This window comes from Dunckerocampus dactyliophorus, chromosome 14 (genome assembly GCF_027744805.1).
Source record: "Dunckerocampus dactyliophorus isolate RoL2022-P2 chromosome 14, RoL_Ddac_1.1, whole genome shotgun sequence".
NCBI lineage: Eukaryota > Metazoa > Chordata > Actinopteri > Syngnathiformes > Syngnathidae > Dunckerocampus > Dunckerocampus dactyliophorus.
This window is the reverse complement of record NC_072832.1, coordinates 26,407,501-26,424,872: the sequence shown is the minus strand read 5'-3', so window position 1 is coordinate 26,424,872 and position 17,372 is coordinate 26,407,501. Positions and strand designations below refer to the sequence as shown.

Genomic DNA, 17,372 nt, shown 5'->3' with positions numbered 1-17,372 from the left:
GTATTAGTAGTCGTACTAGCAGCAGCAGTAGTAGTAATAGTAGTAATAGTAGTAGTTGTATTAGTAGTCATACTAGCAGCAGCAGTAGTAGTAATAGTAGTAATAGTAGTAGTTGTATTAGTAGTCATACTAGCAGCAGCAGTAGTAGTAATAGTAGTAGTAGTAGTAGTTGTATTAGTAGTCGTAGCAGCAGCAGCAGTATTAGCAGTAGTAGTAGTAGCTGTATTAGTAGTCGTAGTAGCAGCAGCAGTATTAGTAGTAGTAGTAGTTGTATAAGTAGTAGTAGCAGCAGCAGCAGTATTAGTAGTAGTAGTAGTTGTATTAGTAGTCGTAGCAGCAGCAGCAGTATTAGTAGTAGTAGTAGTTGTATTAGTAGTCGTACTAGCAGCAGCAGTATTAGTAGTAGTAGTAGTTGTATAAGTAGTAGTAGCAGCAGCAGCAGTATTAGTAGTAGTAGTAGTTGTATTAGTAGTCGTAGTAGCAACCTGACGGTGTGTTCTTGGCTCCATGCTTGCTGTCGCTGTTGCTGTCGCTGTTGTTGCTGTGCTTGGCGTTGCTCTGCAGGAGCTGGAACCAATCCCGAAGACGCTCGCCCAGGTCAGCCAGATCTTGTCCAGTGCAAGTCTCTGCAGGCGCCACGTCACAGTGAGACGAGGAACGCCACGTGTGTACCGTCGCGTTCATCGATCATATTCTCACCGCGTTTGCTGTCCTTGGTGGTGGGCGCCAAGGTGGAACACGGACAGAGACCGGAACACTTGAGGGTCAGCTCCTTGCCGCTGAGACACGCCTGCTGCTCCAGCTTGCACTGAACAACACACACACACACACACACACACACACACACACACACATACACACACACGTGAAAACACACACACTTGCAAGGTGGACAAGGGCGCGGGAAGGTGAAGCGGAATGACTTATTGCAGCGACACGGGTGAAATATTTATGAGGGCGGCGACTGTACGCCTTCCTTCCTCCTCCTGCCAGACTTCCAATCCAGCCTTCACCTGCACAAGGTCAGCAAGGACAAATCAATAACCCACCCCCTAACCACTCCCAAGCCCACCTCATTCCATTCGCCTTCACACGTTTGTCCCCCCCCCCCCGAGAAAGTTCCCACAGTCTTTCTTGATTGTGACACTTTTCTAATTTAACCAGGTCCTATCCACTACTAACCAGGTCCTATCTACTACTAACCAGGTCATATTTACTACTAACCAGGTCATATTTATACAAACCAGGTCCTATCTACTACTAACCAGGTCATATCTACTACTAAAAAGGTCCTATCTACGACTAACCAGGTCATATTTACTACTAACCAGGTCCTATCTACTACTAACCAGGTCCTATTTATACTAACCAGGTCCTATCCACTACTAACCAGGTCATATCTACTACTAACCAGGTCCTATCTACTACTAACCAGATCATATCTACTACTAACCAGGTCATGTCCACTACTAACCAGGTCATACCTACTACTAACCAGGTCCTATTTACTACTAACCAGGTCATGTCTACTACTAACCAGGTCATATCCACTACTAACCAGGTCATGTCCACTACTAACCAGGTCCTATCTACTACTAACCAGGTCCTATTTACTACTAACCAGGTCATGTCTACTACTAACCAGGTCATATCCACTACTAACCAGGTCCTATCCACTAATAACCAGGTCATGTCCACTACTAACCAGGTCATACCTACTACTAACCAGGTCCTATTTACTACTAACCAGGTCATGTCTACTACTAACCAGGTCATATCTACTACTAACCAGGTCCTATCAACTACTAACCAGGTCATATTTACTACTAACCAGGTCATGTCCACTACTAACCAGGTCCTATCCACTACTACCCAGGTCCTATCTACTACTAACCAGGTCATGTCTACTACTAACCAGGTCATATCTACTACTAACCAGGTCCTATCAACTACTAACCAGGTCATGTCTACTACTAACCAGGTCATATCCACTACTAACCAGGTCTTATCCACTACTAACCAGGTCCTATCTACTACTAACCAGGTCATGTCTACTACTAACCAGGTCCTATCTACTACTAACCAGGTCATGTCTACTACTAACCAGGTCCTATCTTCTACTAAGCAGGTCCTATCAACTACTAACCAGGTCCTGTTTACTACTAACCAGGTCCTATCTACTACTAACCGGGTCATGTCTACTACTAACCAGGTCCTATCCACTACTAACCAGGTCCTATCTACTACTAACCAGGTCATGTCTACTACTAACCAGGTCCTATCTACTACTAACCAGGTCCTATCCACTACTAACCAGGTCATGTCTACTACTAACCAGGTCCTATCTACTACTAACCAGGTCATGTCTACTACTAACCAGGTCTTATCTTCTACTAAGCAGGTCCTATCAACTACTAACCAGGTCCTGTTTACTACTAACCAGGTCCTATCTACTACTAACCGGGTCATGTCTACTACTAACCAGGTCTTGTCTACTACTAACCAGGTCCTATCAACTACTAACCAGGTCCTATCAACTACTAACCAGGTCCTATCCACTACTAACCAGGTCCTATCTACTACTAACCAGGTCATGTCTACTACTAACCAGGTCCTATCCACTACTAACCAGGTCCTATCTACTACTAACCAGGTCATGTCTACTACTAATCAGGTCATATCTACTACTAACCAGGTCCTATCAACTACTAACCAGGTCATATTTACTACTAACCAGGTCCTATTTACTACTAACCAGGTCCTATCTACTACTAACCAGGTCATGTCTACTACTAACCAGGTCCCATCTACTACTAACCAGGTCCTATCTACTACTAACCAGGTCATGTCTACTACTAACCAGGTCATGTCTACTACTAACCAGGCCCTATCCACTACTAACCAGGTCATGTCTACTACTAACCAGGTCCTATCTACTACTAACCAGGTCCTATCTACTACTAACCGGGTCATGTCTACTACTAACCAGGTCATGTCTACTACTAACCAGGTCATATTTACTACTAACCAGGTCCTATCCACTACTAACCAGGTCCTATCTACTACTAACCAGGTCATGTCTACTACTAACCAGGTCCTATCTACTACTAACCAGGTCCTATCCACTACTAACCAGGTCATGTCTACTACTAACCAGGTCCTATCTACTACTAACCAGGTCATGTCTACTACTAACCAGGTCCTATCTTCTACTAAGCAGGTCCTATCAACTACTAACCAGGTCCTGTTTACTACTAACCAGGTCCTATCTACTACTAACCGGGTCATGTCTACTACTAACCAGGTCATGTCTACTACTAACCAGGTCATACTGTATCCACTGCCTTTTTAAACATCATTACAACTTTATTGGTTATTATTTTTTATCTTCTAATAATCAAACTTCATTTCAGAAGAATCTTGTTTGTCTTCCAGCAGGACAACGTGAGACCTGCGGGGTTTTATTCACATTTTGGGCTTGTAAAACATGACATTAAAACACATAACATGAAAACTTTATGTTTGGCAAATTCCACTTTTTTTCTCCAAAGCATTAAAAGTGAAATCTTGAAAAAAAATGTTTTTCTTAAATTATTGAAATGATTTATTTTCTTAAATTATTTTTATTTTATTCTCACAAAATGAAGACTTTTTCCGGTAAAAGTAGAAGAGGAAAAAACACATTTTATTTTGTGGAATTGTGACTTTGTGCTTCTAATTTAGGTCTTTTTTTTCCTGTGAATTATTTCTTCTTGTAAGAATCAAACTATTTTTCTAATAGTAGGACAAATTTAGTCCAATGTTTTGTTTTATGCTTGTAAAATTCTAATTATTTTTCTTGTAGCAATAAAATGATGGAAAAATTATCTATTTTTTTAAAAGTTGTTATTTTACTCTCAGGAAAAATTACAATATTTGAGAAAAGTAGTAGTACTACTCCTACTACTACTACTGCATAATATTTCGATTTTAAGCTTGTAAGATTTATTTCATTTTATTATTATTATTATTTTATTACTTATTCCCACTATATTACGTTATTCTTGTACAGCTGAGACTTAAAAAAAACTTTATTCTTGTTAGTATTTTCTTTCTGTAAAATACAGTTAAAAAGAAAAATCCTAATACTAGGATGTTAAAGTAATTATGTATTTTTTTTTGTAATTTGCAACTTTATTTTTGTGGAATTGTGACTGTTCTCTTGTGGTTTAGTTAAGACTTTTAGCCTTAAAAATTACACATTTCATTCATAGAATATTTGGATTTTAAACGTTTAAGATTATAATATTTTATTATTATTATTATTACTTTTTCCCACAATACTACTTTATTCTTGTCCAATTGAGACTTATTAGACTTACTTTTTATCTTTATTCTTGTCATGTTAGCATTAGATATATACATATTTTTTTGTAAAATGCTTCATTTTCATGGAAAAAAATACATGTTTTTTTTTTTAAATCATCCTATTAGGATTTTATTGTCAGAAAATGCCAATTTTTTTTGTAATTTGCAACTTTATTCATGTGGAATTGTGACTTTTTTCTTATGATTTAGTGAGACTTTTATCTTTTTATTTGATTTTATTCAGGTAATATTTGAATGTTCGGCTTGTGAGATTACATTCGTAAAATGTTGTGTTTTTTCCTTAATTTTGTAGATTCTTGTGCAACTGTGACTTATTTTTGTTATATGGTTTATTATTTCAACATTGTATTATTTATTATCATTATTATTAGTTTCTCCTCACAATATGACCTTGTTCTTGTACAATTGAGACTTTTTAAAAAAAACATCTTCATATTCTTGTCAGGTTAGTATTTTTTTTTATAAAATACTTTTTTGGGGGACAAATGACAGCTTTTTAAAATGAGAATATCAGGATGTTATTGTTCTAATATTGTTAAAATCTTCCAACCTTGTTCTGTGTTGAATTATTAATTAAATTAAAGATCACGCCAGTCAACTCCTTCCACATGTACGACTTGTGATTGTGAACGAGATTATTAGTTGTTCATTCAAATGAAAACTAATCTTTTTTGAATTTTTATTGACATACGTACGTATCAGATACTTAATATTGTGGCCAATGAAGCAAAACTGGGCCTTTTCTAAGAGAAGCACGTATGGTAACATGAGTGGCGTCCTAAAAGGCAGCGTATTAGTGTACGGGTGCACCTTGGAGGCGTAGTTGTGTCCATCAGATCCGCACACGGGCCCGGTGGAGGAGATAGGACACGGCTGGCAGTCGCCGTTAGACGACCTGAGAGCAGGCTGCTTGAGTCTGCGACACACACAAACACTTCGCTTCAGCCTCCAACTCACGTGGGAAAATGTTCCCAATATTCTACACACGCACACACACACACACACACACACACACACACACACAAGCTCACCTGTGCTCAAGCTTCTTGCGGTTGATGCACACGGCTCTCTGGTAGCCCTGCGCGATACACACCTTGTGTGCGCTGCACTTCACCTTCTGACAGGGGTCCTTGGTGGTGTCCACGTCTAGCAAATCATAGACAAAACAACAGGATGACTTTGTTGACGCTTCGCTGTCAAACTATTCAATCGCCTCTTTTTCTTTGCGCTGTTGTGCGATCAGCACAAACCACGTCAGCACAGGTAACGCTCCAAACCACCTGAGCCACCCGTCAGGCTTCATCTTAAGACATCTGGGACAATTCTATGCCTCCTTTTCCTAGTTGGACACCCCCACTCCATTTGTTTTTCTATATTCACATCCTGGAAGTGACGTGGACACGTATGTGTCCCACCACTTGTCCGTACGGTCCACGTCAAGATGCATTTCCAATACAAATGTATTTAAAACAATTACAGTAGGACCTCGCATAACATAAACCTCCTTTTACATAAACGCCACTGAACGTAAAGAATTTATGTAAAGTGTTTGCTTCGTATTACAGAAGAAATTCCATATAACATAAAGCGTCAAGTCGGTGCAAGTTCAGACTAACACTTGGTGACGCCTTCTGACGCATCACGCTCTCATTGGCTGATTTTCGGTGCACCGCCTCCGCTCTCATCTCATTGGCTGATTATCGGGGCACCGCCTACACTCTCATCTCATTGGCTGAGTTATACAGAGCGTACGTGAGTTTGTGTGAGAGACAGGCTTCTCCCTTCAACCTCCTTCCTCTTCGTAGTCCCCCTGAAACTAACTTAAACAATTAAGTTAAGTTACAAATTAAAATTTTGCACACAGCATTATCGTGTAGTGCGTGTGCGTTTGTCTGTGAGACCAGCTGACTCTTAGACTCTTTGAGTCGCGTTTCGACTCAGGCTAGTCCTCCTCCTCCTTCCTGCCTCCACTTGCGCTCCTGATCAAGACATCTCGTGAACGGTAGGATTGTTTTTGTTTTTCAGTTTTATTCATTTACAGTAATCTTATTTATTACCTTATTTTATATTGGAATGTTACTCTACTATGTTTATGCTAACATTTTCTTATATTTTCCCACCATATTTGGTGGACTTTGAATATTTTGAAGAGCCAAAGGGGTGAGTTTGGGAAGATCTTGGAACGGATTAGGCTATTTACATGTATTTTACACTTCGTATAACATAAAAACCACATAACATAAAGGTTCTCGGAACGGATTATTTACGTTGTAGGGGCGTCTACTGTATAAAAAAAAAAGTTAATTCTTAATATTTAAAAAATACATTAAATTAAAATGAAATTAAAAAAAACAATTATTAAATAAAAATTTAAAAATACATCAATTTTTTATACCACTTGTCTTCCTAAAAAAAACAAAGAAACAAATAATTATAATAAATCAATTCATCAATTCATCAATTTTCTATATAGCTCATCTTCCTAAAAAATAAATAAATAAATACAAATAAATACAAATCCATCCATCCATCCATCCATTTTCTATACCGCTTCTCCTCTTTAGGGTCGCGGGGGTATGCTGGAACCTATCCCAGCTGACTTCGGGCGACAGGTGGGGTACACCCTGGACTGGTGGCCAGGTAATGGCAGGGCACATAAAGACAAACAAGCATTCACACTCACATTCATACCTATGGACTATTTAGAGTCACCAATTAACCTAACATGCATGTTTTTGGAATGTGGGAGGAAGCCAGAGTACCCGGAGTGAACGCACGCACAAGGAGAACATGCAAACTCCACACAGAAATGACCAATGGAGAATCGAACCCAGGTCTTCCCGATCTCCAGGCTGTTACATGCTAACCACTAGACCACCATGCGGCCCAACACAAATACAATTAAAAATAAAATAAAATAAAATAAAAACCATCCATGCATTTTCTATACCGCTTGTCCTGAGGGGTACGCCACCTCAACACTTATAAAAATTTATGTTGAATAAAAAGATATAAAATGTTAACATTTATTAAAAAAAACATTTGTAAAAAGCGTTCCTAAAACTAATAACATTAAAAATGGTAAACATAACATTTATAGAAATTAAAAAAATGTAAATCCAAAAATACACGTAATACATACACAACACAAATAAGATCAAATACTTTAGAATAGCAACATACAAATTCAAGTGAAAAATCCTTTTTAAAAACAGAATTTCAAAAAAGAAAGAAAGAAAGAAAAGACAAAACATAACGATGGTTTCACATAAAGCTATAAATACAAATAATAAATACAACCAATTAAAACAAGCACAGTAAAACAAAAAAAACTGAAAAATAAAAATCAAGGCAAGAGACAAACACAGTAAAAACGTGGAAAATACAACAAACACTCACAATGAAGTCATAAAACATTTACCAAAAAATAAAGAAGAAAAAAAAGAAGAATTTTCATGTAGAGTGTGCTAAAATACCGCTCAAATGGCATATTGATAATAATAATGATAATAATAATAGCGTTCCTGTCACATCACTAACCCTGCGTGACTGATGAGTGCGTGCGCTCAGGAGCAGGCAGCGAGGTGCATGGCTCTGCAAACCATCCTGTAGAGCCATGCAGCATCCGTGCCCTGCAGGGCAACAAACGAAAGCGTTGGGAAATACGTCTATCACGCCGTTTGCCAGCTGCACACGAGGAGCATACGCTATCCTCGTGTTAACTTAACTGGCTTCCACGGATTAAAGAGGCGCCGGCGACCAGGACGTTTCTATAGCAACAGGCTCTCGGCGGTCCAGGAGTCATTTCTGGGCTGGCGCTCGCCGTGCAATCATGTCAGCGTCGCTGCCTTCAAGACGTTTGTCTTTGCGTCGTCGCTGCTGCCGTGTGTCCTCCGTCCTACCTCCATCCTGCAGCACCACTTACGTGCCTGCTGCCTTTTAAACTAATGCACACAGCGGCAGAAAAGCTCCCCTAATTAGACGCTTTGGCACAATCCAGTCCTGATTAAGCTTATTTATAAATGGAATATTTTTGTAGTTAGAGCACAGAAAACCTGTTTACCACCTTCTAAATATACTTCTTAACATTATTAGAGCCCTCTAGACATGAAATAACACCCCTATAGTCACCTGTCACACTTTTTACACAATATAGTAGACATAATAAGAGAAAATTAGACATACAAGACATAGAAAATTCCTTCTTAATACACTTTTTAACATGATTAGAGCCCTCTAGACATGAAATCACACCACATAGTCACTTTACACTCTTTTTACACAATATAGTAGCCATAAAAAGAGAAAATTAGACATGTAAGACATAGAAAGACATAAAAAAATCCTTCTTAATATAGATTTTAACATGATTAGAGCCCTCTAGACATGAAATAACACCCCTATAGTCACCTTTACACTCCTTTTACACTATATAGTACACATAATAAGAGAAAATAAGAGTCATGCTCGTGCATGTTGCTGTTCCGTGCGGGAGCTGAGTGGCAGGCGGACAGGAAGTGACGTCGGGGGTTCAGAGTTCGGGATTGTTGTGCCTGCTGGGAGATCATTGAAAGCTGCAACAGAAGCCTGTTGTTCCGCCCATCAAGTCTGGTGCTTGTGTGTCTCACCCGACATTACAGTAACGTTACTGACACCGAGTGGTCCGTTTACAATACTACATCAACATCTTTGAATGCCTCTTCTGAAGGCCTTATAGTTGGATTTTTTTAATGCATGAAAATGCTTCATTTATGCCAAAAATATGTGTACACCTGCTTAAATACTAATAATTGGCTGCGTCCAACCACAAAAGAGCACACTTTATTTATTTTGTTATTATTAAGAGGGACGACTGTATTGAACATTAATTTGAAAAAATATACATTTTCTTTCAGTTCCAGGCAGTTTACAACAATAATTTGTCATTTTTAGTTTGTCTTCATTACAAAACATTTACCATAATAAAATAAAACAGTTGTTTAACTTATCAATATAACAAAGAAAAAAAAAATGTATACATCACTAAACTACTGGTACTTACACACGCAATCTTTGTTTCCATCACGAAATATGGAAAAAAATGCCCCATTCTGTAAAAAAAAGACGTGAACACACAAGTCTTTCGCTTTTCGGTACGTTCCAAATATTGAGAAACTGCGAGCACGAGGCAGCTAATAACGCAACATAATGGGATTCACCTGTTCCACCTATAAAGCCCTCGATAAACACCTCTAAAAAGGTTTTATGGTTTTCCATCCATGCTGTGAGCATGTAGTAACACGCTTATTCATGGCAACATGTCAGATTTACAGTTTTTGCCCTATTTCGGTCATTTTAACTAATGCACATTCCACTTTAGCAGCTAATACTTTAAGGCTCAACAACAGACAGGGCTGACACATTCAACATCTTATGTTGTTGAATGTAACTATTGACTGGATTGAATGAATCTACTGACAAATATAACAAAAAAAACCCTTCATAATAAAAGCGCAAGATTAAGACTCGCAACCCACTGGCTGAGAGCGGCTGCTTACACCACGGCGAACTACGATGATGTGATTTGATAATAAACGCAATGAACAGGTTGATAGACGGTAGCTCTGTGAGAGTGCGGCTGTGCATCCTGAGGAGACGCGTCTTATCTTTTGCGGCAACGTGAGGCCGATTGATCGATTGCACCAATCAAGCTGACCTCTCTGCTTCTGATAAGCTTGGGGTTTAAAAAAACAAAAAAAGAAAAAGAAAAAAGGTACCGGTCAATGTCGGGGGGGCGGGGGGTGTTCTTACAAGTCCAAATGATTGGTCAGCCGCAGCGCTGACCAGGTGATTCAATCAGCGCTCGCCAGTGGCGAGATTGATAAATGGACTCTACTGTAGCAAGAAGCCAGTGCAAATGAGCCTGACCCCGCCCTCCCTCAACACGCACGCCGCCTTCAGTGGGGACATCCAACGCAGCGCCTGAATGCTAATTTACACGAAAGCCTTGACAAACTTCCACCAGGCGTCCATCTGGAGGCCTGCAGGCTCTTGTCACATCCTCGTGCTGATTGAGCGACGATTTAGGTCACCTTCTCTTTTTTGTTGTTGGTCCTTGGCTTGATTAGAATGCTATTAGTTCTAGTCAGAAGACATGGGTGCAGACAACCATAACCATACCTTCCTGATTTCTTATTTTGTTGCTTGTTTGTCACACTTAAATGTTTCAGATCATCCAAAAAATGTTAACATTTCAGTCAATGCAGTTTTTAAATGAAACTATTTATTATTAAGGGAGAAAAGAAATCCAAACCTACATGGCCCTGTGTGGAAAATTGATTGGTCCCCCCCGTGTTAAAACGTAGCCAAGATTAATTGAGATCTATCAGTGTGGAAAAGGTCATAAAGCCATTTCTAAAGCCCTGGGACTCCAGCAAACCACAGTGAGAGCCATTATCCCCAAATAACGAAAACATGGAACAGTGGTGAACCTTCCCAGGAGTGGCCGGCCAACCAAAACGACCCCAAGAGCGCAGGGACGACTCATCCGAGAGGTCACAAAAGACCCCACAACAACATCCAAAGAACTGCAGGCCTCACTTGTCTCAGTGAAGGTCAGTGTTCATGACTCCACCATAAGAAAGTCACTGGGCAAAAACAAGTTCCAAGACCAAAACCACTGCTGAACAGAAAGAACATTAAGGCTCGTCTCAATTTTGCCAGAAAACATCTTGATGATCCCCAAGACCTTTGGAAAAATACTCTGTGGTCTGACGAGACAAAAGTTGAACTTTTTGGAAGGTGTGTCCCATTACATCTGGCATAAAAGTAACGCCGCGTTTCAGAAAAAGAACATCATACCAACAGTAAAATATGGTGGTGGTAGTGTGATGGTCTGGGGCTGTTTTGCTGCTTCAGGACCTGGAAGACTTGCTGTGATAAATGGAACCATGAATTCTGCTGAAGGAGAATGTTGGTGACCTCAAGCTGAAAGCAACTTGGGTTCTGCAGCAGGACAATGATCCAAAACACACCAGCAAGTCCACCTCTGAATGGATGAAGACTTTGGAGTGGTCTAGTCCAAGTCGTGACCTGAATCCTATTGAGATGCTGTGGCATGACCTTAAAAAGGAAAAGCCTCCAATGTGGCTGAATGACGACAATTCTGCAAAATTCCTCCCCAGCGCTGGAAGAGACTCATTGCAAGTTATCACAAACGCTTGATTGCAGTTGTTGCTGCTAAGGGGGGCCCAACCACTTATTAGCTTTAGGGGCCATCACTTTTTCACACAGGGACATGTAGCTTAGACCACTGAAATCCCGCCCCTAGCAAATAAACATGAGTAATTGAGACGTCCATAAAAGTGTCTATTTTTGAGACTGTGGCTGCGATGAAATCAACTCATGTTGGCTGCCACGTCTGGCATATCCTCCCCTCAATGCTTTTACTTGCCTCTTTGGTCTTTTAGTGCAAAGCATAATTAGCCCTTCATTAAGCTTTCAGACACTGTGCTAATGGACTCTGCCATTCATAGCACTTCATTTAAGCTGCAAATCAAGCCCACGAGTGCTGACGACACGACTTTAGATGTCATAACTCGGCGTGCCGGGGGCTCAATTAAGGCTGCTGCTGCAGAGCTGAAGACACGGCCTGTATGCAGCAGATTCAAACAGAGAAAGAAGAATACAAAGGATGAAGCAAGAAATAAAAGAATGAGTGATAGCAGAGGCAATGCTCAGCATCTCCTTGGGGAGGCGCATCAAATCTGCTCGAGCAGATAAAAGAGAACGCAACAATCACTCAGCCTTTTTTTTTTTTTTTGCTGTAGGAGTAGACAGAGTGTGACCCCAGCATGTGCACACGCACACGCACACGCACAGGCGCACATGCACGCCTGTGCAACACAATACACGAGTGACTGTGTGGGTCCAGTTCAACAAAGGGTCATGGATTCTACCAGACATCCCATTGGGATGAATTGTTTACATTAATGTTGCTATTTTGAGCACTCTATGGCACATTTGAACAAGCTTTTTTTTTTTTAAATAACGCAAATTTCGGTCATGTTTTCACTCTATTTTTTTCTCTCAGTTATAAAAACATAACACAGATGCCATGTGCAAAGCCTTTGTTGCTAGCAAACAACGGGAACGGCAGAAAGCTGCTGCTCAATCTAATCTCAGGTCTACTCACTTTTATTGCAACTGTTGATCCGAAATCCCAACGTCAACGTCAAGCTACCACCAGGGAGGGGTTCGGAGGAGGTGGAGCAAGCCGTGTGTCAAAAATACACATTCTTATGGGTGTCCAGCAATCCCTTGCCACTTGGTGCTTTCAATTTCACAGCTTCACTCTGCCACTGTTTTTCCAAAGTATATTAATAAATCATCGCTGTTTTGTGGTCAAATGCGGCCTATTAATAGTCAAAAACATGCATATTTAAGCTAACGTTACGTGTTCTCTGTCTAAATGAAGCATTTTCAAGCATAAAAATATAAACAGAAGGCATTCAGAAGATGCACTCAAAGACGTTATGATGATATGTAGTATTCTACACTGGTCACTAGGTGTCAGTAATCTTACACTGACGACACAATAGCCACCGCAGGAAGTACTGTGCAGAACAGGAAGTACATAAGAAGAACAACTCTCCCAATGCTAAGGTGTGAGTAGGGATGTAACGATTAGCCGCGGTAACACTCCCTACGGTTCGTATCACCGTTTCAAATTAAAATGATGGTAAAACCATGACTGATGACCGTACGGACTGGTCGCACTGCTCATTTCTTCAAGATTCAACCGTTTTTATTGTCATATGCACAGTAAAACAGGCAGTTCTACTATGCAATGAAATTCTTATTATGTTCATTCTCCCAAAAAAAGAAAGAAAACACAAGAAAATGAATAAGAACATAAGAAACATAAATACCAATAAATTAAGTAACAACAACAGAAGAGACACTAATACAAATAAATAATACAAATAAATGAATAAAGTGCTATGAGTGTGTGTGTGTGTTGCGTGCGGCGTGTGTGAGTGCTTCGTTGAGAAGCCTGATGGCCTGTGGGTAAAAGCTGTTTGCCAGCCTTGTGGTCCTGGACTTCAAACTCCTGTAGCGTCTGCCTGACGGTAGGAGTGTGAATAATGAGTGTTGTGGATGTGTGCTGTCCTTGATGAGGTTGTGTGTTCTTCGTAGGACTCTAGTTTTATAAATGTCTTGCAGTGAGGGGAGGGCTGCCCCAACAATGTTCTGTGAGGTCTTGATCACCCGCTGGAGTGCCTTCCTATCACGTGTTGTACAGTTACCGTACCAAACAGTGATGGAGGCGGTAAGGACACTTTCCATAGTGCATCTGTAGAAGCAACTCAGGATTGTGGTGGACATGCCAAATTTCCTCAGTCTTCTCAGGAAGTACAGTCTCCTTTGGGACTTCTTCAGAATTTGTTGGGTGTTGTGAGACCAGGTGAGGTCCTCGCTGATGTGTGTGCCAAGGAACTTGAAGGTTTTCACCCTCTCCACCTCAGTCTCATCAATAAACAGGGGTCTATGCGGCTCCTTTTCCCTTGTTCTTGGGTCAATGATCATCTCTTTGGTCTTATCTGTATTGAGAAGGAGATTGTTATCACGACACCAAGCTATGAGGTCCGCCACCTCTCTTCTGTATGATGTTTCAACACCACCAGTGATCAGTCCGATGACTGTAGTGTCATCCGCAAATTTAATGATGCTGGTGTTGTTCTGGGAGGCCACGCAATCGTAGGTGAAGAGCGTGTAGAGGAGCGGACTCAGCACACACCCCTGTGGGGTCCCAGTGCTCACAATTCTTGAGCTGGATGTGCGATTGTGGACTCTGACTGACTGGGGTCTGCCTGTTAGAAAGTTAAACACCCAGTTACAGAGGGAGGGTGATAGGCCGAGTGTGAGGAGCTTATTTGTTAGTTTGTGGGGGCTGACTGTATTAAAAGCAGAGCTATAGTCTATAAATAGCATTCTGACATATGTGTCCTGGCCCTGTAGGTGAGAAAGGGCTGTGTGGACGGCAGTGTTGACTGCATCATCCGTGGACCGGTTCTGGCGATATGCAAACTGTAGAGGGTCCACAGTTGCCGGGATGCTCTTTTTGATGTGGGTCATGACTATTCTTTCAAAGCACTTCATAACAATAGGAGTGAGTGCTATAGGGCGATAGTCATTCAAGCAGGTCACGTTGCTCTTCTTGGGTACGGGCACTATGGTGGTGGACTTAAAGCAGGTCGGTACAGATGCTTGTGCAAGCGACAGGTTAAATATGTCAGCAAGCACATCAGCTAGTTCTGATGAGCAAACCCGAAGTGCACGTCCTGAGATGTTGTCTGGGCCTGCTGCTTTTCGTGGGTTTGTTTTGTTCAGAACCCTGCGCACGTCAGCTGATGCCACCATGAGAGGTGAGTCCTGTGTGCTCCCCAAGTCCAGCCACCCTCTCTGCTCATCAGGAGTTTGGGTGTCAAAGCGGGCGTAGAACTCGTTCAGCTCATCAGGAAGTGTGGTTTGGCTGGACGTGGCTACGCTACTCCGCTGTCGACAGTCTGTGATGTGCTGGAGCCCCGCCCACATGTGCCGAGGGTCTGAGGTGGAATAGTAGCCCTGTACTGTCTTTTGGCCTCTCGTATGGACCTCCTCAGGTCATATCTGGCCTTTTTGTAGTCCTCAGTGGTGCCCATGACAAATGTAGTCGAACGAGCACGTAGCTTAGCCCTTACATCACAGTTCATCCACTGTTTTTGGTTAGGGTATTTTCTGTAATACTTGGTGGTGGTAACAGTCTCTATGCATGTGCTAATGTAGCCAGTAACAGCAGAAGCATATTCATCCAAATCAACAGTACAATCTTCCCTCCCCGCTGCAGTTTTAAACACATCCCAGTTTGTGCAGCCAAAGCAGTCCTGAAGTACTTGATCAGTTTCTTCATTCCACACTTTAACTGCTGTACTTACTGGGGGAGCTTGTTTGAGGACTTATCTGTAGGTTGGATAAAGGAATATGGAGATTTGGTTGGACTCTCCAAAATGGGGTCTTGGAACAGCCTTCAAAGCACCTTTCATGTTGCTGTAGACTTGGTCCAGGATGTTATTTTCCCTCGTGGGAAAGCTTACATGCTGGTAATATTTGGGGAGGACAGTCCTGAGGTTGCAGTGGTTGAAATCGCCAGATATAATGAATACAGCGTCCGGGTGTTTGGTCTTCTTGTTTATCGATGACGTCATGCAGGAGGCCCAGTGCGTTAGTGGTGTTAGCTCGTGGTGGGATGTAAACAGCAGTTAAATACACAGCGCTAAACTCACGAGGCAAATAAAAAGGTCTGCATTTCACCATCAACAGCTCAATGTCCGGTGAGCAGTGTTTTTCCATCGTCTGTACGTCTGTGCACCACCGTTTGTTTACGTAAACACAGATGCCGCCACCTCTGTGTTTACCAGACGCTAAAGTCCAATCTCTCCAGTAAGCGGCAAATGTTTCCAAGTGGATCGCCGAGTCCGGTATATCCTCCGTCAGCCAGGTTTCTGTGAAGGTGAGCACACAGCATTCCCTGATCTAACGATGAGCTGTAATCCTTGCTTTCAGCTCGTCCATCTTGTTTTCAAGAAAGCAAACATTGGCTAGCAGCAGGCTTGATAGTGGTGGCCTAGTCGCTCTAGCTTTTAGCCTAGCATGCAGGCCGGCCCTCTTGCCTCGTTTCCGCCTCGGCTGCTTTGCTCGCCGGGTACTCAGCACACCAGAGCCGCAGGCTGCTGCGTTCTCCCGGCGCAGAAGAAAGGCAAAGTCTGAGAGGCTGAATGAAAGTTTATGGTGAACCCTGCCAATGTTTAAAAGTGTCTCTCTGCTGTGTGTTCTTGGAGAAGCAGCCATCAGTGTGGTCACAATGATCGCGATATTACATTTTCATATCAAATTTTTAATTATTCCATTTAGAAATAAGGAATCCTACTTGGCAGAAATTCACCTATCACCATCGGATACCAATTAATTGATATAAACGAGGGATTACTGTCATATGTCTTATTTTCTGTTGTTATGTCTACTACGGCATATTGGGTAATATGAGTGTAACAGTGACTATAGGGGTGTTATTCCTTGTCTAGAGGGCTCTAATAATACTAAAAAGCATACTTAGAAGTTGGTAAACATGTTTTGTATGTCTTATTTTCTCTTATTATGTCTACTCTATTGGGTAATAGGAGTGTAACAGTGACTATAGGGGTGTTATTTAATGTCTAGAAGGCTCTAATAATGTTAAAAAACACATTTAGAAGGTCTCAAACAGGTTTTCTATGCTGTAACTAAGAAAATACAACATTTTCCTATTTTGCAGAAATTCACTTATCACAGTCGGGCCAGGAACCAGTTAACTGTGATAAACAAAGGATTATTGTGTCAGTGTTTTGCCATTAGCAGGGGTCTACTGTAAAATCTGACATATTTTGTTTATTATTAAAATGAATGTAAAAATACCTAGATTGTTATAAAATATATTATAATAAAATATTATAAGAAAAAATATTATTATATAGTAGATTTATTCCATTTTTGTATATATATACTAGGGATGTCCGATATTGGCTTTTTTGCTGATATGTGATATGCCAATATTGTCCAACTCTCAATTTCTGATACCGATATCAACCGATACCGATATGTGCAACATCACATATCTCCTGTCATGGAATTAACACCGCTGCCACGAGTGGATGCCTTTCAAACAGTTCTTCTTTGCTTATTCACGCAAAAGGAGGTTTACGCAAAAGGAGGTTTACGTTATGCGAGGTACTACTGTATATACATATATGAATAATACATAAAACAAATATTATATATGTTAGATGTAAATGATATACCATAATATATAAAAAATGTAATCCAAATAAATCAAATGCATTTCCAAAATGCTGACTTGCAACACAATCATTTCATTTATTTCAAATAATTTCATTAAAAAATAGATTAACTTTTTTAAAAATATTATTTATTGCTAAAAATGATTTCAT

At 40.8% G+C, this 17,372-nt stretch overlaps 1 protein-coding gene across 1 annotated transcript in view; it reads right to left on the bottom strand.

The window, feature by feature from the left end:
- spock2 (SPARC (osteonectin), cwcv and kazal like domains proteoglycan 2) overlaps positions 1 to 17,372 on the bottom strand; it is a 53,743-nt gene that overhangs the window by 12,153 nt on the left and 24,218 nt on the right. The window contains exons 3-6 of the mRNA XM_054798099.1: positions 5,400 to 5,514; positions 5,179 to 5,284; positions 700 to 808; positions 486 to 626 (exon numbers count right to left, since the gene is read on the bottom strand). Coding sequence (XP_054654074.1) covers positions 486 to 626; positions 700 to 808; positions 5,179 to 5,284; positions 5,400 to 5,514 — 471 coding nt within the window. The remainder of the gene's footprint in view (positions 1 to 485; positions 627 to 699; positions 809 to 5,178; positions 5,285 to 5,399; positions 5,515 to 17,372) is intronic.